This window comes from Haemaphysalis longicornis, unplaced genomic scaffold (genome assembly GCF_048455015.1).
Source record: "Haemaphysalis longicornis isolate Haplotype H1 unplaced genomic scaffold, Haemaphysalis longicornis Haplotype H1 scaffold_1, whole genome shotgun sequence".
Lineage (NCBI taxonomy): Eukaryota > Metazoa > Arthropoda > Arachnida > Ixodida > Ixodidae > Haemaphysalis > Haemaphysalis longicornis.
Genome location: NW_027526203.1, coordinates 448,310,564 through 448,334,497, shown reverse-complemented (window position 1 = coordinate 448,334,497; position 23,934 = coordinate 448,310,564). Strand labels below are relative to the sequence as shown.

The window sequence follows — 23,934 nt, the reverse complement described above, 5'->3', positions numbered from 1 at the left end:
GTACTGTCACTGTTACATCGTGCGAAGAAATGCTGGCTTGTATCTTGGGCCTGCGTTTATGTACAGCGCGCGTGTTTACATTCGGGTAGAGCGAGTTCATGGCACCGCGCGTTTAATAAAGAACGAAGGACTGTCAGCCCGGAAAAGCAACTGTTTGTATTGTTATCTACAGCATTGTAATTGTATTGGCGTTCACCGTACTGTACTCGAAGCTATTCAGAAAAAAAAAAATCATTCCGGCTGCAACAAACTGAAAAAATGAATCCAAACTGTGTTGAGATATTGTTAGTAACGATTTGCCCCAAAATGCGCTACAAACATTCATACAGCTCGCTCAAATTTGTGTGGACTTCAGCGTTGTTGAATGGTCTTCAGCTGCCTGATGTGCAGGCATGGATAAATCAGATATGAACCACGCAACGCATGGCCCAAGGTACCAGTGCCGTCACCTGGCAGCGGCCGTGGAAAACACGCGGACTTGCACAGTTGAGACGTTGGGAGCGAGGGTGCCTGTCCCACTGCTATATGTTGCCCTCTCCTCACTTGCATGCTTGCCTTGTCGCAATGCTGCAGGGGCGCTGCAAGCACTGCAAGTACTACCGCCGACGCACCTGAGGGTGTTGGTCATGCTGAGAGCAATGCGGCGCGTAATTGCTTGCAGCTGCGGCCAGTGCTTGTGCAAGAAACGTTTGCACGCACCCGTAAGGCATACCGTTGAGTTCATCATGCCTTCTTGAAGAAAACCAGAGCACAGAAGTGGAGACAAAAATAAAAGCATGCTGCCTAATTTCGGATGGCATTTGTGGTGCAGTGGCTCGAAAATCGAACACGGAGCTGGCTGCCAAGAACGTGCCCTTGTTTGATGCAGTCATGGCCGAGTCACTTTGCGGATTCGGTGCCGGTAGCAAACAGTAAATATACCACCAGAATTTGTCTCCAGTGATATATATTAACTGCAAGCATTGTGTGGGTTGGAGTAATTAGAATTCTAATTCTAATAATTAGAATTCTGGCAGAATTTAACATTCACAAAAATTAAGAAGTTAGGCACCTCATTCTATGGGCCAGTTGCCCTTGCACAATAGAGTTACAGCAGAGTGGAGAATCAGTCCCAGTACGGTACCTGGTAGGTGACCAGCGCAACTGCATGTGCGCAGAGGTTGCAAAACTGGTTGTATGCATGCGCAGGTGTACTGAGTTCCAGTTCTCCGTTCTGCTTTAACCCTATAGTGTTGGTGGCCTGATTTATTATTATTATTATTTTTTTGCTTTGTGGGCGCCATAGTGCCTGTAGAAGTCTCCAGAGCGGGCAGCACTGAATATGGTCTTGAGCGTGACCCAGGTGTCCATCGTCAATTTCTCCAGTTACTACTGCACCACACATGCAAAGCTATGTTGGCAGTGTGACACCGGCACAGACGGGGAGCGGGCGCTCGTGTGCACCAAGCGCGCAGTGCCTGCAGTTACCTCGTGCCACCTCACTAACGGTGCTTTTCAGCACTCCTCCTGCGTGGCAACAAGGCAAGCATGTGAGCGAGGAGATGGCAAAATATCGCAGTGAGGCAAGCACCCTCGCTCCTGACATCTCAGCTGCGCATGTCCGTGTGTTTTGCACGGCCGCTGCCAGGTGACGGCGCCGGTATCTTTGGCCGTGTGTTCCGCGGTTCGTGTTTCATTTGTCCATGACTATACATGCTTCTCCGTAATTATGTTGAATTTGCACACTACAGTCAAGAGGTGCACACCATGTTCACGCTTTCTTATTTTTATTACGTTCCAAGCATCTGCAACTGTGGCATTCAAATCTGCGTAATAAGGAGTTGCAGTGTTAAAACATCGCGTCCAGGTGCTGTGGAGAGTCAAGTTTTGCAGGCAATAGACGGTTGAATTGCTCTTAGCTGAGGCGCAACTTTTTCTCAAGGAATGTGCAACTGATTGGAAAGTAAATGCAAACTTGCTGACCTTGGCATGCACAAGTTTCAACATGGACTTCACAGTGTTACCGGTAGAAAGGAACTTTGGAGGCAATACAGCATTCGTCGGGTACGCGTGGTATGAGCTGGCTCTCGGCAGTATCGCAGTGCTATTGTACGCCTTCCATTTTTGTGGCTGGGTGTGAAAACATTGTTAGTGCCATGAATCAGTCTGTGTCCTTCCTGTTTTCGGTGTGGGGCAGGGCTTCCTAAAATGAGTGGGCTCGGGAAAATTACACTTGCTGCTCGGTGGCTGTAGCACCCAAGCCGTACACGAGAATCAGCTGAGCGAGGTTTTCCTGTAAACAGTTCAGGTTAAATGTGATTAACACTGCACACTTGCTTCTGAATGCCTGCAAAGTCCTGAAAGTAATCTATGAAACTATGCCATTTGCCTCGCAGTGGTAACTGAACCAAGTTTTTGGAAGAGGTTGAGAGCAGCAGAGCTATTCGAAAAGTACAGAGTGAATGACTGCAGAAGATTCAGCGAAAAGACAGTGGCACACCTCTGGCACATTATCGCATTATTGGTGCTCACATCAGAGGGGAAAGTTGCACAGAGGCGCTCATGCTGAAGCCTTTACGGCATCGGAAATGTTGTTCATGGTGCTACTAAAACTCTCACGACTACACGCAGCTCGTGTCTGGACTAGTGTACTAGTTCTCAAACATCAGCCAGAAGCTCAAGCAGGTTTGATTAAAGCAGCTTGGGAATGTACAGGTGACGGGAACCAGGTCAACTATGCACGAGAGGGTCTGCATTGTGCCTTCTCATGCCAAAGTTATTTCCTCTCAAAGAGGAAATGTTGTCTAAATATAAGCCTTTCTTTACAGTTTTCTTCATTAAAAACTGACCGTTGTTTTTGCTGCCGAAGTTAAAATTTGAGTATTGGGTGTCTAGGAAAAGAACTGCATCTAAGTGTTTATCACATAGTGCATAACTGTGAAAGCCGTTTAACATTTACAAAGGCATTACTGCACTTCTGGATTTGAGCTAAGGGGGGTCCTTCAGTCCTCACTTTGTATTTCAAAATAGCTTTTATTGCAGATCCATCGGAGGCTGATATAAAGCAGAATTATCAGCAGCTAGCACTGCAGTTTCATCCATCAAAGCAGCGAGGTAATCGGCTCTGTGTAAAGGTGAGTGTGGCTCTATATTTTAACGCCCGTCTACACATTGAACATGTGAGTGTCATGAAGCTCTTTTCCCCCGTAGGTGTTTGACCGGCTATGTAGGTCCTACCTGATCCTGACAGAAGGGAAAGACTCAATGGAAAACCTGTTGACACCCGTAAGTTTCTCAACACAGTGCTGGAACTTCTGGCAACTAGTGTAGTGGCCGAGTGTTAGTTATGAGTCTGAGCTTGCTTTCAGCTTTCTCACATTGCAGACGGCCGTGTTTTCACAGTCAGTATTCTTCACCGGTGTTGCCTTTTCTTTGTTGCAGCCGGAAATGCTGGACGTTTTCGTCAAGGCCTTTGAGCTGGAAGGTGAGGCTCACTTGATTCGAGGTGCACACCTGGAGTGGTTTGGGGGGCGAGGTCTTGAAAAAGAGAGCGCCTTCTTGCAGCACCGCCGTTCGCTTGGAAAGTACCTGCCCAGGATGCGTCGACTCAGTGCGAAGGAGCGCCCAGTGGGGGTGCTGAGGTGACAGCTGCCCCTTTGGGGGCTTCTGTGGCCAAGCTTGCTGCTGCGTTTGCCCAGAGGGCTGCACCGACGCAGGCGCCTCCGCACGTCAACTCTGCTTGCTGCCCCAAGACTCAGGAGCCCACCGGGCCCACCAAGCCTGTTGTGTCCAGCAAGGCTGTGGCATCTGCCAGTGTGGCCACACTCGCCAGTGGAGCTGCACCTGCCAGTACCACTGCACCGGAAAAGAAGCCAGTGGTTGCGCCGAAAAAAGTGGCGGAAAAAAGTGCGGCGGCTTTCACCCCTGGTGAGAAACAGGCCGACAAGGATGCGAAGAAAGCTGCTCGAAAGGCCAACAAGGTAAGCAGACCTGCGCTTCCGTGTTGGCTCTGAAATGTGCTACTTAGTGTGTGAAGGATGTAACTTAGTTTGGTCCATTGATATTGGTTTGTCTTCTTAGTTGTATTTTGTGTACTTGAGCAGCACGTGTTTTGGGGTTGGCGTGCTGAAGTAACATATTGCCCAGAGTTCTGCACGTCTGGGTTTTGCCTACAGAGTCCTTTTTGGGGTGTAATGTGACCACTCAAGATGTCTACAAGTGGTGAGGATCCAGTCATAGTACTGGAAATGCTGCGCTGAACAGTGCCATGAAGGAATTACTGCCACATGGGGCTTCAAATAGTAATCTTACTGTAAAGCGCACCAAAGTGTTAAGTTGTGTAAGCATTGTACTTGTACAGTTACCAGCTATCGGGAGATGAAGTAGAAGTTTTGCATTGGCTAGTTGGTTCACTGCCTACTTGGAAGTTTCAGTGTAATCCAGCACGATAAACAAGTACAAACTGTGTGGCTGTGTTTCCGCTCGTTTGTCTTGGCATTTTGCACTGCAGCTTTCAAATATTTCGAGTAAGAAAACTTCTGGGGGGCTTAATTATCAGATGAACAAAAGAATGGGCCTGTTCTTATGCCTAGCATGGCCTTGAGACGCAGTAGTTTCTTACAGCGCAGAAGCTAGCTAGAGTGTTAAAAAGACTGAACCACTGCATAAGCCATGTAGCTTGGTAAAATAATGTGTGCTGGTGTTCTGTCTGTATGGTTAAATGGTTAAAAGTAAATGACAGTGTGTCTAGGTAGTTTTTTTAAGCAAAGCTATTCTCCTTGGTGTAGACAACACTTGGTATTTGTAGCAAAACATCAGTGGCTGCACAAGAAATGTTTATTTTGCACTAAGGCTTCATCCCATAGAGAAACGTCCCTTGTCAGACTCATGAAAAGGGACGTTTCATGACTCTAGTTCCTCCCCCCCTCCCCCCCCCTCCCGTTTCCTGCCTTTTTTTAGCAGTGAAAATGTTTAGCAAGTCATAATTTCTCGTGCCCGCAGTTAAAAATACCAACAAATTGCCGAGCACGTGCAATGAGCGTGGACCTCGCGCTGACCGCCTGGCAGTTAAAAAAACGAAGAAAAAAAAAATGCTGAGCACTCGTGTGAGCGTGCCTCGCGACGACCACCCAGTGTCCCCACCACACGTTTGTCAAGCCCAGCATACCCACTTAGGAGATTGGCCGCCAAAACGAATCTTCAGTGTTTCCCGTAATCATGGCAACACTTGCTCGGAATGAGAAATACATGTCATAGCGTACGTCCCTCCAAGGTGATGTCCAATGATTATCACTTAAAGCAAAATTAAAGAAGCTCACACTTGTAGCAGCAATGATGGAGTATAGGTTAGTGGTAGCGAAGAAGCAAATCGGCTGCAGTCATGGAATTAAACCTTTGTGGTGGTCGTGCAGGTTGCGTACAGCTTCGCTACCTTCATGTCTCACGCATTAGTGTGAGCTCCCTTCATTTTTTTTTAACCCTAGCAAGTGTGGAAGTAAGAAAGGCAGAAGCTGTGTCTGAAACGTTGGGTAGATGGCCATTTAAGTAACTTTTACTTTCGAAAGAAGCAGTGGGGAAAAGAAAACCAGCAAAATGACTTCCCTTGCATGCTAACTAGACTAAGAGGGGGTTAAAGCAAGTTTATTTTATTATTTGTGAGAGGTGTAACAGGCTCTTTTTTTTATTATTGAACTGTCTAATGTAAAGCTCTTTTGCATACTCTAAATAATTGCCTTGTTCAGTGTCAAGTTGTGCAGTCAGTTTTCGTTGGTGCTCAACAGATTCACACAACTGTCCTCTGCACGAACACCTTTCTTTATTCGGGTCATGGTGTTCCGAGAGCCCTAAACAGTTCCAAAAGGGATTTTGTGGAGCTCACTTTCAGGGGCAACTATTCACAAACTTGCAGAAAAATTTATCTGCAGTTGTCTTCTTACTGCAAACCCTAGACTGGAAAAGGCTTTTTTTTTTTTAATATCAATTTGTATTTATTTCAGTACATTTCATTCACTTCCTGACAAATGTTGCTGCATTCCACTAATTCTGTTTCATGAAGATGTAGGTCATAATGCCAGTATAAATGCAAGTTCAAGTATTGTTTTCTTGTTTTCCAGCGACGCAGGCAGAAGCAGAAGCGGGGGGACAGGAAGGCAGTGAACAAGGCCCCCGAAAAAGAGGACAGGCAAGTAATCTTCCCTTGTATAAGCATTGTTATGCCAGCTGTCCTCTGTGGCACCTGTGCTTGGATGAAGTCCAGGGACCGTTTGCACGTACACATAAGTTCCCGCTAACGATAAATGGCGACCACCGTCTGCAATAAGTCGAAGTCGGCCACGGCAATTAAGTCAGTTGCTGGAAAAGCCGACAGAAAAGGCCATTTATCTATCTCCTGCTTATTTAGGTCTTGGGCAAATGACCAATTTTCTAGGGAGTGCTTAAGTCGTAGTTGATAACTATTCCTCGACTGATCGCATTCGGGCAAATGGGCCCAGGTCTCCACTCCCAAGCCGCAGTGAAAGAGAGATCACTATGACGGCTGTTTGTAGATCGGCAGCCAAGGTGTAGCCAGGCCAGGGAGGTTGAGCTGTGGCTGTGGGTAAACTTTTGCTTCAGCTGCTTTATGGCTGCACTGTGATCCAGCGAAGGCAAAAAGTTGGGACAGTTGGTATCAAACATTGATTACTAGGGTATCTGAAGAGGACAAAAGAAAGAGACACTGGAGGGTGCCAGCGTCATCCCATGCCTCTTCCTTTCGTCCTTGTCACGCCAGTAATCATGTCTTGTTGGGATTCAGCACCCTCAGGCTAAGTTGTGCGGTAAGGGTCCTGGTCAGTCAACGAACGGGATGGGGTGGTATGTGGCCATTAACCCTTTCGGCCCTGGTGGTGTCAATTGACGCCATCACAAAAAAGTTCCTCTAACGCATAGCGAACGAAACAAAAACTGCTTCTTTTCTGGGGAAGGATTCTTCAATGATGCCTATTGCGATAGGCGTCACCGTTGGTACGTTTTCGCAGATCTGGACACTACAAAGAAGATGATGTGCCGAATGAGTTCTGATTGACATTTTTGGGATACAGGGATAAAGAAGTGAAATGGAAAAAATCCGCGCTCCGGTGACGAGAAAATTTCGACGTTTGACGCTGAAAAACGGGGGTTCTAGTTTTATTCCCAAGCTTGCAAATCCGTAAATACGTGCACTACAAAGCTCATTTTTTGTTTGTTGGCTCATGTGGTCACAATGTTTAGGAAAACATGTGAAAGGATGTTTGTGCGTGATACAAAATTTTTAATTTCCATATGTTTTAATTTCCTCATTAATAAATCAGCTAATACTTGCATTACCAGTGCAATTTCTTGTTTGTGGGCGTATGGGGCCCTAAAATTTAAGAAAACTCACGGAAAACGTTTTTTGTTTAAAAAAAAAAATAGGGCTGGAGGGGTTGTGCTGCATTGCTGCTGCATTGAGTTGTTTCTCAGGGCCCAGTCATTGTAGTCCGTGAGATTGCCAAGGAAGGCCTTCGCCAACATATTCACTCAGTGGTTTTCACTTCATTATTAGACAGCGCCTCCTAGTCCTGCCTAGCTTCCCAACGTTATTGAGGCATATACATTCCCTTCTATGAAAGGAGCAAAGTAGGTGCAGCTGTCTCCGTAAGACATGGGGTTGTGTAACACAGGCTGTGCTCTGATAAGAGCTGTTTGAAAAAGAACCAGGGCTGCTTCCACATCCATATTTCCAGATTTTGCATCAGTGTTCTGGCAATGCAATGCTGGTGCCAGTTGTATACCATGTTCCAAAGTTTGGGTCTTGTCTTGCATCCAAGTCTCCAAGCTGGGGCATCCAAGGTGGGACCTGAATTGTGTTCTATGGCTAGAGGCTTCAGTACACTTGCCCCTCTGCTCTGTTGAAGCTGAGGAACGTGTGTACTGAAGCGCCCCTAGGGGACAAAAACTTTTCTATAAAGTATCACTTATTCACAATTTTTTGTAAAATAAAGCTCGCTTTTAAATTATAAGACATTAATTAGGTAAAATGTACCTATGTTTTTATTGCTTTTTTTTTTTTTAATGACTTACAGCAGCAGCCGCAAGCATTTGAGTACTACAACTTTCTGCCGACAGACAACAGGCTAGTCAACATGTCCCGTGCTTGCCCCGGCACAGGGGGGCAACCGAAGGCCGGAATTTGATGCGTGGGGCCTACGGGGAGTTTTGCAACTGGTTTATATCCAGTAACTCTGGTTTTAATTATCTTTCTCTTAAGAAAGGGGCGTTGATTTCTCACTTTACAGGTAAAATATTCATTGATCATTACAAAAACGTAGTTTATGAGACTCGCAACATGAAAACCCAGTCTTTGAAAGGTTCTCAATTTCAGGGGCTGTGTCACAACCTTCAGCCACAGAACACGCATGACCGATGTCAGGGTGCCTCCATTGCAGCAGATTTGAAGCAGCAGAATCGCTGATGCTCGTAGTTCTGCAGATATTTTTGAATACGCCTGATCCTTGCACCTTCCTTTTAGTGTCATGCTTTGTCACTGAGAACAGGAATTGCACAACGCGGGGTGCACAAAATTGGAAACTTGCAGAACTCAACCACTCCACCTCAGGTGACAGCAAGGGTTTTTTATGAGGAATTCAATTGTTCTTAGTTCTTGTCAGGTTGTTTGGGCAAAAATATGTTGATGGACCTTCCAGTGTGGCTGACAGATTACACTTTGAGAGTTGTGGAGTTCTGTTTGTGCGTGACATGATTAGTGATAATGCTTTAAAGAGGTCACCAATGCACACGAAAATAGAACGGAAACAACTAAGCTTGGCATCCCTGTTGCATACCGCCCCTAATTTGCGAGGCATTAAAAAAAATTTTGCGTATTGTAAAAGTATGAGTGTAAGTGTATAAACTGCACTTTTATTGACTGGCACTGATTTAAAAAAACGATTTTCCACCATGCTGCGCTGGCAGTGATGTCATGCTGTCATTAAAAGGGGCCATAAGGGCAAAATACAGCTTTGTTAGACTTGAAAGAACTAGCCTTAGTAACTCGCCCAGCTCCATTCCAGCCACACAGGCTAACTGAAAAAATGCAATATTTAAAAAATTTCAAATTTCATGCTACAGTGATGTTGTTTGGGCCAGCATGTTTGCATTCAAGGAACTAGAGGACCCCCCCCCCCTCCCACAATCATCCAGTCATGTTTTGGGGCAGTGGCTTATTAAGTTGGTGGTCGCCAATCGCCAACTTGATTCTGTGTTGTCATAGAGAAATTGTCAGAAAGTGGAGGGAGATTCGCCACTGCTTCAAATGTTTTCATTAGCATTTGCATTATTCGGTCGAAGTTTGCATTTAAATTGTTATCGCTTTCGGGAAAAAGCAGCCCTTTTAATGACCCAGATGGTTTGTCTTGTATCTCACTCTATGTTCATATCATCTCTAACCGCTTCTTTGTGTGCACGTTACAATTGGGTGAAGAAAGGTGCAGCTTTTTCTGTTACTGAATTCTGCTTCCAGCTATTTCATGCGTCTCATTGTCGTCTTCCTGTTCCATGCAGCAGCTCCAGCAGCTCGGAGGAGGAAATCGAGACTGAGGAAGACGAGGTAACTTTGCTTTGCTCGGCCTTTAAAAGTCTTGGAAGTAGCTGGCAGTGACATTTGAAGCAAAGCGAACCAGCAAAATTTTGTTTCTTTTAAGTATTGCTTCATGAATAGCAAGGAAGGGAGGTTGCGGTATCGGTCATAAGCTCAGAAAGTAAAAACTCTAAGTAATTTTGGAGCAGCTTAGGATTGTATGGCATTGAATTAATCCGAGATCATTTGCAATTCATACTCAGTAGTACTTTTATATTTCACGATGTCTGAAACATTGGTAGCAGCCCAAAAAAAAAGAAGTATAAAATTCCACGGGTTTTTCTAAATTTGTCATGTATTTGTTTTGTCTCGTATTTCTCGTATTTGCCTGTTAATACTGTAAACCTTCATTAAAATGGAATTGCTTTCTTCAAGTTGTTGCATCTCAACTCAGATTTGTGGGCTTAAATTGTCATAGCGTATACCAAAGCTCTGCTTATTTTTGTTTTCTTCTTGTTGACCTTGTTCTCATGGATTTAATGCACGTAATTTTTTTTTATAGTTTGGAAGTGCTTCATGTTCATTTTCAACTCTTAGTGTTATTAAAAAGCTAACTTGTCATGACTAGGATTCCAATTTTCTTGCATAAAATTTGTTCAAAAATCGCTGGATGTTCTTCAGTATGGAGTATGTAGGCACCAAAAAGGGTTGAGGTCCACCATGCAGTGTACGGCATATTAATAATGGAGCATGACATCTTATTCGAAATTTTTATCTTGTTCGAGATTCATCACTTGACAAGTTTAGGTGGGTAAAATGACATGGCAGTTTATTCTTTTTACATTGACAAATTGAAAATTTTGCTGTGGGAAATCAATTTCTCATTAAGGAACTAAAAGGGATTTTCTACATCTCAAAATACACTTTAAGGCCAGAGGGTGAAAATTGCTGTTTTCCTTCTACATTTTTTTTTTAATGAGAATTTCGTGTCTGACGAATGTTTAGTGGGTAAATAAAAGCGTAATAGTCACGGCATTTCAGCATCTTGAGTTGCATTTTTGTGAGATTAAACTAGCCATGCAAGTGTTTATTGAAATGAAATTGTTCTATTGAATTTTTAAAAATTATAGTGATGGCAGTTTGGATAAAATGATTTCAATGATATCCAGTGATGAGCTAGCAACCGGGCATCACACCGATAGCGAAAATGTGCCGCTAAACATAATACAATGCCTGGATTATTAAATCTACCAAAAGAAAAAGTAAAAGCAAGAAAAGCACCTCAGAACGCATTTATTAGACTTTGCATGCTGTGGTTCGTGCAAGCAAACCTTTTTTTTTTTTTTTTTTCCTACCTCTCTTGCAAACAAAAGGCAAGTTCACTGTGCATGTTTAGCAATTAAACATTTTTTAAATATAAAACTAATCAGCTATAAATAGCCATAACTTGGCAGTGAATCAAATGGAATGTTTTCGAAAATGATTATATGAAGCTTCTGAACATGGGTATAGATAATTTGCTTTGTCAGGAATTCACACACCTTTTCATGCACTAATGCTTAATGCAAGAAAAGGGTACAGAATACCAAATGAAAGATTGAGTCAAGATGGCAAGGCAGTGGAACAGAAACACAGCAGACTCTAGCAAAGTTCTACAGTGGGGGGAGGGGGCTGCATGTATTTTTTGTCAGTTGCTGAAAAGTGGTACACGTGTGTGGGTGCAGCAGTGGCCTTGTTCGGGGTTACTCACTTGGGCCATAACTCTTAGTTACTCACTTATGCTGCCTTTTAATTTTGCCTGTAAGCAGCACTGCACTTCAGCCAACATGACCCACGGCGAGCAAACCTTTATTACTTTATTATTTTTAATTTTTTAGTACATAGTACATATAAAAAAGAATACTTCTAACAGCAAAAGTCGGGAGTATGCGAATCAAATTGAGTTGCAAATGCTGTTTGTGATTGTGATGTATTTGAAGTTGCGCGTATTTTATGAGCAGCGGGATCAGAATCCTTTCATCGTTTCACTCCTGGCACTGGGGCAAAGTGAAATTTAACACTTTAACACACCATTGAGAAGCTTGATACAAGTTCTGGCTCCAAGGGACATCGTATTTTAGCTAGCAAGGTATGTGGTGGAGCGGTTTCAGCACTACATAACCACATTGCTTCGGCATAAGCAGGGTCCTGCTCTTGGCCCTCTAATACCTTGACTACCCTCGCCAAGGCACGGGACACATTTGAGGGGACAGGCACTTTGTATGCCTCACCATCATTATTATTCCTTGTCATTGGCATGTGACCACCTTCGGATAAAGGGCTTTCTGCACACATAAGCACTTATTACACCCATCCTGTCATTATTTTAGACACATCATCAACAGTCACAATGGCCAAGCAATTGTGTTGCTCTTGTGACAATAAAGGAAGCATATATTATAGTCTTTTTTGAATTGTGCGACTCTTCTGCTTTCGTGCTCACTGCAGTGCTTGCAGGTAGGTGTGAGCTTTCGCGGGGCATAAAACAGCAGCAAAGTCAAGATGGCCATTTACAGTGTTGAGTTCATTTCGGCAGACTTTGCCGTTTTATTAGAATTTTTTCTTCCTTGCTCATGGTGTGCAACTCTAAGCCAATTTTTACGGCCTTCATCCGTCTTTTGCAGGCAAGCTAGAATGCTGTGCTGAAAACTGCTTGAACCAAGTCAGTCAACCTTCATATTGAAGCTGAGCCCCACTGCATGGAATTCATTTTTAGCGTGGAGTGAAAGCAAAAGCATGCCATGGCATTTTTTACAGTGGGGCATGTCCACTTAATTTTTGTTAAAGATGCAAGGAACGAAAAACGAGTAGCTTCATAAGCGTCCAGCATTTTTCTATGTTCATATGTCTCCCTCAGCTCTGAGTGTAGCGCCTGTGTAACCTCTTCCCCCTATTCTGTTGGGGCTACTTTACCAGTACAGGAGACCATTGGGGACCCAGGGGCACGATGCTCTAAGAGCTTATTGGACCCAGAGCTGTGATGGGTGGCCATCATCCCTGTGTGCAAGTTTTATTCACTTTTGCTTTGAAATTTCTTCCAGGAGCTGGACCCCAACAGTGCCTTTGTGGCCAATGCACTCAGCAAAATGTCCACTGGTACGGGAGCAAGGTCAAAGGTTGCTTCTGCGGGTGTCATCCCCAAGACTGTGTCTGCGGAGAGCCTTCGCTCTCAAAGCAGGACTCTGGCACGTATGTATACTGCTTGTTGCGGTTATGCTCAAGTGTAGTTTTTTACCTTTTGGATCTTGCTGTTAAACTCGCCTGTGCACGAGACACGGGGAAAGGGAGGGTAGTGTGGTTTAAGCGGAATTAATTTGAGCTCGCAAATAACAAAAGACTCCTGTTTTGAGTTTGTCAGCCCCTCTGTGGCTGACATTAGGAATGGGAGCTCATCTCAAGATATCTGATTAAAATTGCCATGGGTGAGGGGAGGTCGTTATGAGGCCTTTTCAGTGCCATTTATACACTCATGACACAACTCGGCTCGTCATTTATTGTACACTACTGTGAAATTCTGAGCAAGCACCCCTGCAGGCAAGTCAAGATCATTGGCAAAGTGGGGAGTGGGCGCTATCCCTGAATAGGGCCAAAATTCAAAACGGGTGCAACAAAGCTCCCCCGCCAGAGGAAAAAAAAAAAAAAAAACGGAACGGGAAAACGAACTTGACATTTTGCCAAGAATATTAGTTATCGCTCTCAAAACCATCAAAAGAATCCTCTGAGTCGGTCCCAAAAAAAGAAGTTTGCAGCATTGCACTTGTTCGGAATTTTACTGTAGGTAGCTTGCTGCGAGCGCATCGAGTGAAATTTGCTAAACTGCATGAACATTGCTAAGAGCATGTGTTTTGCGAATAGTATCACTAAAAGACTGTCCATTATCTCTACTACTATTGGAGGTAGGTGCAAGTGACTTCGAAGCTTGAATTGGACATCTGCTCATTTAGCAAATAGCTCTGTCATGTCTTGCAGTTTGCAGTGTTTCTCTCTCCCTTTTGGTGTTATAAAAGCGAACAAAATGATGCCACTGCTGGGCTATGCAACCCAACAAAGGCACCTTGACGAAATGGTTCTGACATTCACTGAATAAACTCTAAAGAGGTGCCACGTCTGATGCATTATTCAAAGAACTTTGCTAAGAAATCTGGCGTTCTAAGGTTGGAATTGGTGTGTATGATCTGATATTCATAGTTTTGTTTGTATGTTAGATAAATAAGCGACCGATGATGCTGCCTCTTGTTCTTGCAGGGGTTCTAACCCTCGCTGTCACAATTAAGCTTGTCTGCGTGATTGGTGCAGTGTAGACTGCCTATAACGTATGTCGAAAATCGGCACTATAAGCGGTACCGCGCTATAAACAAAACATGCGCGAATCCAAACATATCGCAAGCCACCTTTAAATCATTCTTTGCTTATCGTGGCTCAACCAAACGCCGCTTAAAAACGAAGGTACGATCTTAATTTCGTCTTTTTCCCGGCATCAGCCGCTGCTGCATGGTCTAACAAATCATGGGCACAGCTTTGATTTATGCTTTGTGTTTGTTTTGAGTGTCTAGAAGAACAGATGCCAGCCCAGCATACGGCGACACAACGTGATAAAAACACAAGCGTCTCTTTGGTTTTTGTTTTTCCCCCCCTATTTGCACTTTGCGTTTGCGATGCCGAAGGCGGTTGCGTACAGGTAGTGGAAACCTCTGGTGTCGTGGCTCAACTCGCTATCTTTAGATCTTCGAAAAGGAAGAGGGTGATTGCTTATCTGTACAAGGTTCTAATTGCAACAACTTACAGCGTGCAGGGGAGGGGGGAGGGGAAGGGGCTCGCTATCTTCTGAGGTGTGGCAAGCAAGGACAGTTGTGGTTATCACGTGTGTCCAAATGGAACATGCGAACTAAAGGGAGGCTATTTTCTTTTTCTTTTCTATGTCAAAGTTTAGAGGAGAGCAGGGAGCGCAGGCTGCGTTAGGTGGCTGGATCAACCATTCTTTTTTCTTTCTCGCGACCCTATATCGATTCTCCATCTGCACCAGTCGATCAGCACCCACCAAGAACCGCACTAAAGTGGTATTGCGCTTTGGGCAACCGCATTATAAGCAGCTTATGCATCGATATCTATGGGAGGCCTACCGGTGGCCAGGAAAACCTGCGTTATATCCAGTCCCGTACTATAAGCAGTTTTGTTATAAATAATCTACACTGTATTAGACTTCGTATATAAGGGCATGTGTACGTGTTTTGCTGACGGCAATCTAAAGAAATGTTCACACATTCAGAATGCACGTCTGTCCTGTAAATTACACAGAATGGTTGCTAGAGCTCTTGATATGCTGGTTGGAGAGTGAAGCCGCCAAAGAGCTACGTTGACTTCTTTACGTTTTTCTTCGGGGATTTTAGGGGGTATCCTTTTTTCATTTGTTTTTTATGCAATAAATAGCTTTATCTTGTAGTCTGAAAGGCTGACCAGAGCTCAGCTATTCCTCATTCCACGTATATCCATGCCCCCATCAAATAGCTCATGCTGACAAATAAACCTCCTGGAATGATAGCCGAGTATGCTATAGCAGCATCGTTGAAAGCCGCACAAGCTGCATGTTTTGGGCCTCACTTCTGGCTATGTACCGGTTAAAGCATGTGTTTTTCTGATGGCTCACGAATGGCATAATAGCCTTCTCAGGGCTTGGGCATGAGCCATGACTTGTGCGGCCCAAGTTTTGTTTCTTGCATCCCAGGGGAAGGGTGTGAAATGTGCACCCTTGGCCGCTACAAGGACGCCATTGACCTCTTCACGAAGGCCATCAAGAAGTGCGGGGACGAGCACAGGTGGGTTGGTTGTGGTCAGCATGCTTTTTTTCTGGGACTTTTATTTCCACTGATAAAATTGAACTATGTTGCAATCTGATCGCTGCTTAGACACCTTAAGTTTCGTCACATGCTCGGGTAAAGTTTGAGCTGGCAATCGTGGAAGCGAGCACACAGTCACTGTCCGACTCAAACAAAGGAAAGACATTTCAGATAGGCACGTTTCTCCGTAAAAGTGAGACTCGCTTCAAGTGCCAGTACAGGACCTCATAGGCACAATTAGATTGCGGAAATGTTTCCCTCTGTCGTCCATCTGTTGGGTTAGGAGTGTTTTTGCGCAGAAACTGAGCGGTCTAGCCATTCTTTTTGCAAGTGGTGGCTGTGCTGATTGCTGCCCTGTGTGCAGCTTGATTGCATTTGCCTACATCTTGTTTCGGCTCCTTGACCCACAGTGAAGAACCTTCCAGCGTATGGTTTTGCTTATCAGCGGGGGTGCAGCTGTGGGATCCGGTTTGATGGGGATGGGTAAATCAGCTGCGTAGGTCTTGTACCTGTAGTCCACAGACTATGGTACTGCATATTAAGGCAAAAGCCGTGAGGGCCCAATTCTGCGAAAAACTGTTGTTGCCTGGTAAAGAAAGTGGCCTCGGCTGTATAGAGTAGATAAAAAAGTGTGATTTAATGCGATTTGAACCCGGGTGTACATAGTAGCAGCCCGATGCGCTACCACTGGGCTATCACCACACTTTGCTACACATACTCCCTTTGGGGATTGGCCAGGAAGGAGGCACTTTGAGGGGCTAAGTTGCCTGTCACGAAATTCAGAGAACTATAAATTGGGAACATAGAAGCTGTAGAATAGTGCGTTCCACGTGACACCTGAACGTGGTGGCACGTGAGTGGGACAGGTGCACACGAGCGCCCTTTCTACGCAGAACCCTAACCCTGGGGAAGCTGTGGCATGTGTCAGTCTGCGTGTTGACATAATTCGCACCGCAAGAGGGAGAAACGAAAGCGAAGAAAAAGACACTAACACGGTGTAGCTGAAAAGAAACTGGTCGAAGTAATTCACGCCAAATGACAGAAACGTTAGCAAAGAAGGAAATGGAAAAAGTACAATTTTGCAGCAAAGACGTTAATTTGCATTGCCACTCATTCACCATTGAAGCTTGTAAGCAGACCTAAGTGCCCTGAGAAATTTTTTAGCCTAAGTTTTGCACGCAGAGTGGATGTTCTGCAGCTTTTTGAAGGGACACACGGGTCTTTGATCAAAAACTTTATTTTTACCGTTATGATGCTAAAAATTGGAGGACGTGTAGTTTTTTATTCTGATTGTAGATGTAAAAGCCGTTTTTGTGCAATACGACTACATTCAAATTCATTTAGGTTTTTATATTTGATTTTTTGACAGCTTTTGTAAAAACACTTCTGGAGTGATTCAGCTGAAGGAGGTACCAGTGAACTGTGCACAAATCAAGGAGTGCAATAAGACTAGCAGTATCATTCTATCCGGTCTGTAGCAGAAGTTATGACCGTTCGAAGTTTGGGCTTGGAAGGTGGGAACCAGAAAAACCGGTCTTGCCTTCCAAGCACAAACTTCAAACGGTTGTAACTTCTGCTACAGACCAGATAGAATGATAATGTTAGTCTTATTGCACTCCTTGATTTGTGTACAGTTCACTGGTACATCGTTCAGCTGCATCACTCCAGCAGCTCTTTTACAAAAGCTGCCAAAAATTAAAATATAAAAATCCGAATAACTTTGAATGTAGTTGTTTTACACAAAAGCAAATTTCATATCTACAATCAGAATGAAAAACTACACAAGTACTCTAATTTTTATCATCATAACGGTAAAAATAAACATTTTTGGTTTACCAGCGTGCCGCCTTAACTGCAGTGTTGTTTTCAGCTGTAATAGCTGGGGTGAAGTTGAGGCAGAGTTCTAGATTTTAGTGTTACCTTTCCTTGGCACCAAATAGCATGCTAATGTAATGGAGCATGCATTACCTATATTGTGGTTTTCGTATGAACCAAACCAGCAAAATCGTTTAGAACATGTATCACGTGAAAAAATAATCCAGGATCTTGCTTGTAATGAGTCGCAGGAGATTTAAGATGATGTAGGAATGGTATCTTGGCCTTTTTTTTTTTTAGTATTATTCTTGTGTCCACACATTTATCTCAAAGGGTCAAAAGCTCCCAGAAGGATACTTGCTATTTTTAGCTTGCTGTCATCGTGCTACCTTTTCTTTTCATTTACTTCTCCTCCAGTGTCTTCTTTTATTTTTTATGAAGCACTGGAACTTCAATATTCATGCATCTTCCAAAGGAACACCTGGCTGCTTACTCATATCCTTATTCACATGCATTGCCTACAGTGCAGTTATATTTCAGTGTCAACTTTTTTCATGTTTGTGGCATGCCAGAATGCAATATCGTACAGAAGTAACTTTTGGAACCGCCAATATACGAGCAAAGGTGCAATTACGCTAGCACCCCTACTGGAAGAAGTAGCCGTGAGAAGTAATGAACAAACAAGGGGAAGAGTGTACTCTACAACTATAGTTCATTCCACAAGCTACGTGCAGCACTGTGGAGGCTATATTGTCAACAGCGCGCCCACTGAGCACACCTAACTCAAGGTGAAGGGGGCCTTTAAAGGACGTTTCTGTCTCCGCTCGCGGCAGGTGTAACCGCAAAGCCCCGGCGCATTTTGTCGTTTCCTTCAGGGTGAGTTAGGCGCCCTCAGTGGGCGCACTGTTGACAACAATGTAGCCTCCGCAGTGCTGCACGTAGCTTGTGGAATGAACTATAGTTGTCTTGTAATTCATAAAAAAAAAAATTACCCCGAAAATGTTGGCACTGGCAAGAATAAAAGCCAGTGAAATATAAGCACATCTGTATGCTGCTTCTGCTATCTTTAAATACCCGGAGGTGCATCCTTAGCGCCGTATTTAAATGGCTTGGATCAATCACTCGTGATCATTGCTTCATAGTTTGGTTTTTTTTTTAAATTGTACAATTTTTCACTCTGAATAGATGGATATTTTTGGTGCCTTGTCATAAAAATACATGTACGCTAGCATTCGAAAAGCTAATAGAAGTGGGGACATGCACACAGGTATTCACAATACCAAAATTATATAGGTATGTAAAATTAAAGTGCATTTACCGCTTCTCAAAAGGATGGGAGAACTGCAGTTCATTTAAATATTTCCACTCCTGCAAAATGCATGTTGATATCGCACAAGTGTTTTGAAAGAACATACTGAAGTACTTCATTGTCTTCTGCAATCGTACTCAAAATTGTATTCGAGTTAGTAACTCTAAGCAGTCAACTAAACCATACAGAGATTCATATCGTGTACAGCTTTTGCCCTTCAAGCCCCATTCGGCCAATAGTGTGCCGCAGTCGTAAAAGATGACATGTTGGCTTTTATTTCTTATTTTATGCACTTTACATGCCACTGAATTGCGCGGTGGGCTGTTGGTGGGCATGTACGCGGAATGAATTAATGGAATTATGGGTACGCTGGGGCAGAGTGGTCTGTCAGTGTGATTAAATTATTGTTTTACGTTGTGTTTCAGCTACTATGGCAACCGCTCCTACTGCTATGCCATCCTGGAAAAGTTCGACAAGTGAGTGATTTATTTACATGTACAGTGGGACACCCTTATCTAAATCAGAGCAGCTTGCACGGTGGTCTTGTGTGTAGACGTGTATGCAGGGGGAGGGGGATGAACTAACACTGTGGCTTACCCCTAATTAACTTTAGAAACTGGGATATGGGTGGGAGGAATGCTGTAGGAGTTGGGTGGCAATGAACTGCTCTGCAATTTAGATTCCCCTAATTGAAACTCTTGTACGGTCATGGACAGCCTAAGCTGAAACAACAGGATGGTGGCCGATAGATACTTCCTTTGGTAATTGGACAAACAAAAAAAACAAGAGCAAAATAAATGTTCTCCTTTACCACAGAAGCATATTTGGGGGAGGGCGTGTGTAAAGTTGGGGTTTCTTCCCTTCTCTCTGTTGAAACGGATACAGTAGAATAGTGCGTGCCGTGTGAGGTGAACTTGATGGCCTGTGAGTTAGAACAGGTGCACACCAGCTGCGCAGAACTGATTCTAGGAAGCTGTTCCGTGTGCCAGTCTGCTTGTAGAACCCATTATACCTTGGTGGTACGGGAAGGGTCTCTATGCATGAGCTTGTTTAATAAAGGAAGTCTGCTTGTTGAAGTAGTTCACCCAAAAAGACAATAAAAGTTCCATGAAGAGAAAATACAACTTCGTTTAATTTGAAAGAACTAGGATTCAGTATCTCACTCAGCTCCATTACAGCCACAAAAGAAGTTTTTTTAACGAAAAAAAAAGCAAGAAGTATTTAAAAACTTTCCAATTTTGCGCCACATTGACGTGTTATGAGCAAGAATGACGTCGTACGGGCCAACAATAAAACATAATTTTCAGTGCGTTAACTACACGTCAGCATTCAAGTGATGCGGTCAAATGGAACTAGAGGCCCCATTACAGACGTCCAGTCATGTGTCGTCGCGACAGGTCAGTTAGGCGGCCGCCAATTGAACAAGCAAGGTTCCGTGACGTCATAGAAAAGTTGCGGGAAATTGGCTAGGGGGTCGCGACTGCTTCACATGTTTTCTTTAAAGGGACACTGAAGTGAATTGGTCAAGGTCCCGTTTTTGCTTGCACTGCGTCGACTCGCTGAAATTGGCACACTTTTCATCGGTTATCCGGTTGACAAGTCGGTAATTATTTTACAAAGCGCGAAAGAAGAAAAACTACCATGCGCGGTTTGCGGCGGCCGCACTAACTAGAGGCTGTGACGACGGGAGGAGACGCACCGTGATTGGACGATGTCCAAGGTTAGCATCCAAACAAGTTTCGGTTTTGGTTCTGTAAAACATGCTTGACATCCAACGGCATTGTTGGATGGGCATTCTCGATATCAGTAATTGTCGTACCGCGCTTCTGCCATGTTGTCGGCTGTAAAATGCATAAGATAAGCCTCCCAGGACGGCTTCGAGGCGTAGCAATCACTAGCCGAGGCCTAAGGAGTGGATGAACACCCTCCGCGTCCCCGCAGACGCTAAAATGCCATGCGCTTTTCCCCCATATTTGGAGCTTGCCTCACTCGTGCCTGTATCGCAAAAAGCGTGTTCGTACCAGGCCAAGGGTCTGTTGATTCTGGCCTGTGCCCACTGCCCGCAAGCCGTCGGTGCTTAGTCAACAGCACGCCATCGAGAACTCGCTAGCGCGTAAGTGTCAGCCTGCGTGCGTTCCGTGAACTAGTTCATGGAGCAGTGAACGTCACGGCCCCAAAAAAGGAAGACATCGGCCGAAAACGAAACAGTCAACTTATAAAAAAAGAAAAAAAATGTGGATTCGAACATGTGACTTGCAAAACACTTGCAATAACATACCTAGCGCTCCAGACCACTAGGCCACGGGCGAACGCTGCTGACCTTGGAAATATACGGTATATAATGTATAAACAGTTTAGACTTTTATTTAGTTTTAGCATTTCAAGCAGTTTAGGTGACTATACTCGGTTACAACTTTAAGAACGGCACCGAAGTTGCCGCTGTGCCTCATCACCGCAGCCGGATGTCACTCCGCGCAGCACAAGTAGCGCGTTACTGGGAATATTTTGAACATGGCACAAGCCGTTTTTGTATCTTTTTGGACCTAATATGCTTATAAACTGCTGCAGCGACGCCAAACAAACTACGTGAGAAAAGGCAGACGCTATCACGCATTCGTGGCAGTCTCCTTTCAAAACGCGCGCGCCCGTTGACATCCGGGTCCGTCGCTTAGGCGGAGTGATACCGTACATGAGCTGGTGCCGTTCTTAACTTGTTCCCGAGTATACCATATTTACACAATTGTAAGTCGACTTTTTTTTTTTTTTTTTTTTTTTTTTTTTTTTTTTTTCAACTTTGACAATCCAATGTTGGGGGGTCGACTTAGAATCGAACTCAAACCGTCTACCGTTAGTAACGGAAAGAGACACGAGAAATCGGAGGTGCTGCGAGGTGGGGAGAGCTTTGCACCCTCGTTTCCAATGTTATGGTCTGAAGTGTGAACCGCATGAGCCGTTTTATGCTCGCGAAAACGCGCCGCGCACGACACAGCCGCGCTGACGCTGCCGCGAATACCACCCGCTTGCTGCGCGCTACGCGATCGGAGACGGCAACATGGCGACGTCACCAGCCGCGAAGAGGTGCGCGTAGCTAACCGCTCTTTAAGATATCACTGCAGGTACAATAGAAGACAGTTGTGCAGGAAAGGAGCTTATAATGTGTTTGAAAACAACCCTATAAAGCATCATTTGCGCCGCTAGGGAAAGCTCCAATCAAATATCCGCCACCGTGGTGCCTAAACATCTCCGGCGGCGCCAGCCGGCTGTCCCGAACGCTTTCAAAGTGCCGCAAGTTGTCAGGCTTCTCCCACTGCCGCACTTGTCACGCGTCATACCAAGGTAGAAGCAGTAGAACTTAAAAGCAGAACCTGCTGCGTGCGCGGAATCGTCGACACGGGCGTGAAAAAATCGCTCGTGCAACGCTGACGCGCACGAATCGCGTGCAAAAACGCGTAAAGAAGCGTTTTATTCGTCTCTAAAGTGTTAGCGAATCCATTGATTCAATGCGCGGCGCTAACGTAGCCACAAATATAGTACATTGTTCAGTACACTTCCGAACGCGATGGTGGGAGGTTAGTCGCTCAAAAGTAAATCGCGCGCGGCCGCTTCCGTCAGCCGCCATGTTGTTTGTTTTGGTATCGCGTGGCAGTGGCCGCTGCCGGTTGCTTCGATGGTTGTCATCTCGCAGCGAATGTGTTCTTCCCGCTCAACCCACAGTGCATGGTTATTCTGGGTGCTTATACAAAAGCTTTTTTTTTTTAACATCTACCTCGCATGCCGCGAGCGCATGGCTCCTGTGGAAGCATGAGCCGCCGTGTGGGACGGAAGAGCTCTTTGTGATACAATTTTGTAGGTGGCGTTCGCTGCTCTTTTTTGAGGTGCAATTTTGGGGGGTCAACCTACATTCGAGTCGACTTACAATTGTGTAAATACGGTATTTGTTGTATTGCGCCCGTGCAGTGAGCATCCCCCCAAGTTTCCACAATATCTCACGTCTAGCAGTTGCATTTCTTAGACGGAAAAGCGTTCGCAGGTGCGTAGTCGTGCTGCTGACACGCTGTGCTTGTTCACCCAGTGTAAGTAAGTGCTTCCTGCACCCTAGTTTTACGCTGTACGGTAAAAGTATCAGTTGATTTTATTTCCTTAGTACCTGTATTGACTTCGCTGACTCTTCTCCCGCCTTCAAGTGGCCTTAGATTTTCATACTGGCGTACCAGTCAGCGAAGCGTCACATGTGCACATGTGTGGAGCGACCTTGACTCGGAGCTAGATACAGTCTACAAACTAACAAAGTAAAGAAAGGCACATTCTTCCATTCACAATCGTGTCCTGGCTTCGTTTCAATTGTGCGATCCAATTGCGACGACCCGTCGGCGGCCGGTGGACGAAACGCTGGGCCGACTGACGCTGTCGGAAGGTCAGCGAGCCATGCAGTAGCGCAACCAATTGCCAGCTCATCTCCTCCTCACGTCACACCAAAACGCCACAGAAAATGAGCGAGGGTGCAGAGAGGAGGACAGCATTTTCGAATTGATTTTTCTACTAAATAAATTCGCGCAAATGTGCTCAGAGTGGTCGAAACAGGGCCTAGGGACTCCGGACTTCAATTTTCGCTCGTAATCCCGCAATGTTTACAAATCGCTTCAGTGTCCCTTTCATATCTCCGTTATTTGTTCGAAGATTGCGATGATATTGGTATCATTGTTATCGGGACTAAGCAGTCTTTCTAATAAACCCAACTTGTATTTTGTCTTCATGGCTCCTTTAAACACAAAAATGCTGTTGCAGTAAAGGACCCTGTCAAAGTAATTAGCACCAAAAGATGAAGAAATGAAAACGGGGAGAGGGGCTCAAATACAATGTAGCAGTAAACAATTCAAAAATAACACGAGGCAACTGCCTTAACGTTTTGCAGTCCGGAACTTTTACCCACTTTCCGGCCATTCCAGTCCACAGCCGTCTTAGCAGTTTCTGGCACCGCAACTCAAAACACAAACTGTGCAAGAAAGACTCGCAGGTTGTTCATTTTTTCTCTTGCATTCTGCTTGCAACTCCCTTGCCGATATTTGAGCAGCCAGGGAAACCCCTCGAAATGTTCTCCTGGGTGCGGGCCAGGGTTGTTGCTGCAGGTTTTGCAGAAAATTAGTTTCCTTCCTGCCTCCTTTTTTCCTATCGCTACAGACAGCACAGACCTTGTTGCTATGGCGTGGGAGCTTGTAGGAAAAATGGCTAATCCCAAATGGCCTTTCCTCGCAGTCCATACATGCAGACAGGCCCCACTTTTTGGCTCGAGCCCTCAGATCACCCACCAGCTGTTAAATGAGGTTGCAGCAGTACTGCAGGTTTCACTGATCTTTCTCCGCATGATTCGGCAGCTGTGTGCGCTT

The 23,934-nt window shown here is 44.8% G+C and overlaps 1 protein-coding gene across 4 annotated transcripts in view; it reads left to right on the top strand.

Moving 5' to 3' along the window:
* The window catches only part of LOC144155961 (uncharacterized), a 48,110-nt gene that overhangs the window by 848 nt on the left and 23,328 nt on the right, over nt 1-23,934 (top strand). For 2 of the 4 annotated variants that reach the window (XM_077687691.1, XM_077687693.1), the window contains exons 2-10: nt 3,010-3,113; nt 3,190-3,264; nt 3,421-3,463; nt 3,544-3,959; nt 6,093-6,160; nt 9,538-9,583; nt 12,634-12,781; nt 15,315-15,405; nt 18,976-19,026. In XM_077687691.1, the coding sequence (XP_077543817.1) occupies nt 3,010-3,113; nt 3,190-3,264; nt 3,421-3,463; nt 3,544-3,959; nt 6,093-6,160; nt 9,538-9,583; nt 12,634-12,781; nt 15,315-15,405; nt 18,976-19,026 (1,042 nt within the window). The remainder of the gene's footprint in view (nt 1-3,009; nt 3,114-3,189; nt 3,265-3,420; nt 3,464-3,543; nt 3,960-6,092; nt 6,161-9,537; nt 9,584-12,633; nt 12,782-15,314; nt 15,406-18,975; nt 19,027-23,934) is intronic. The other 2 variants (XM_077687692.1, XM_077687694.1) reach the window with 2 other exon arrangements.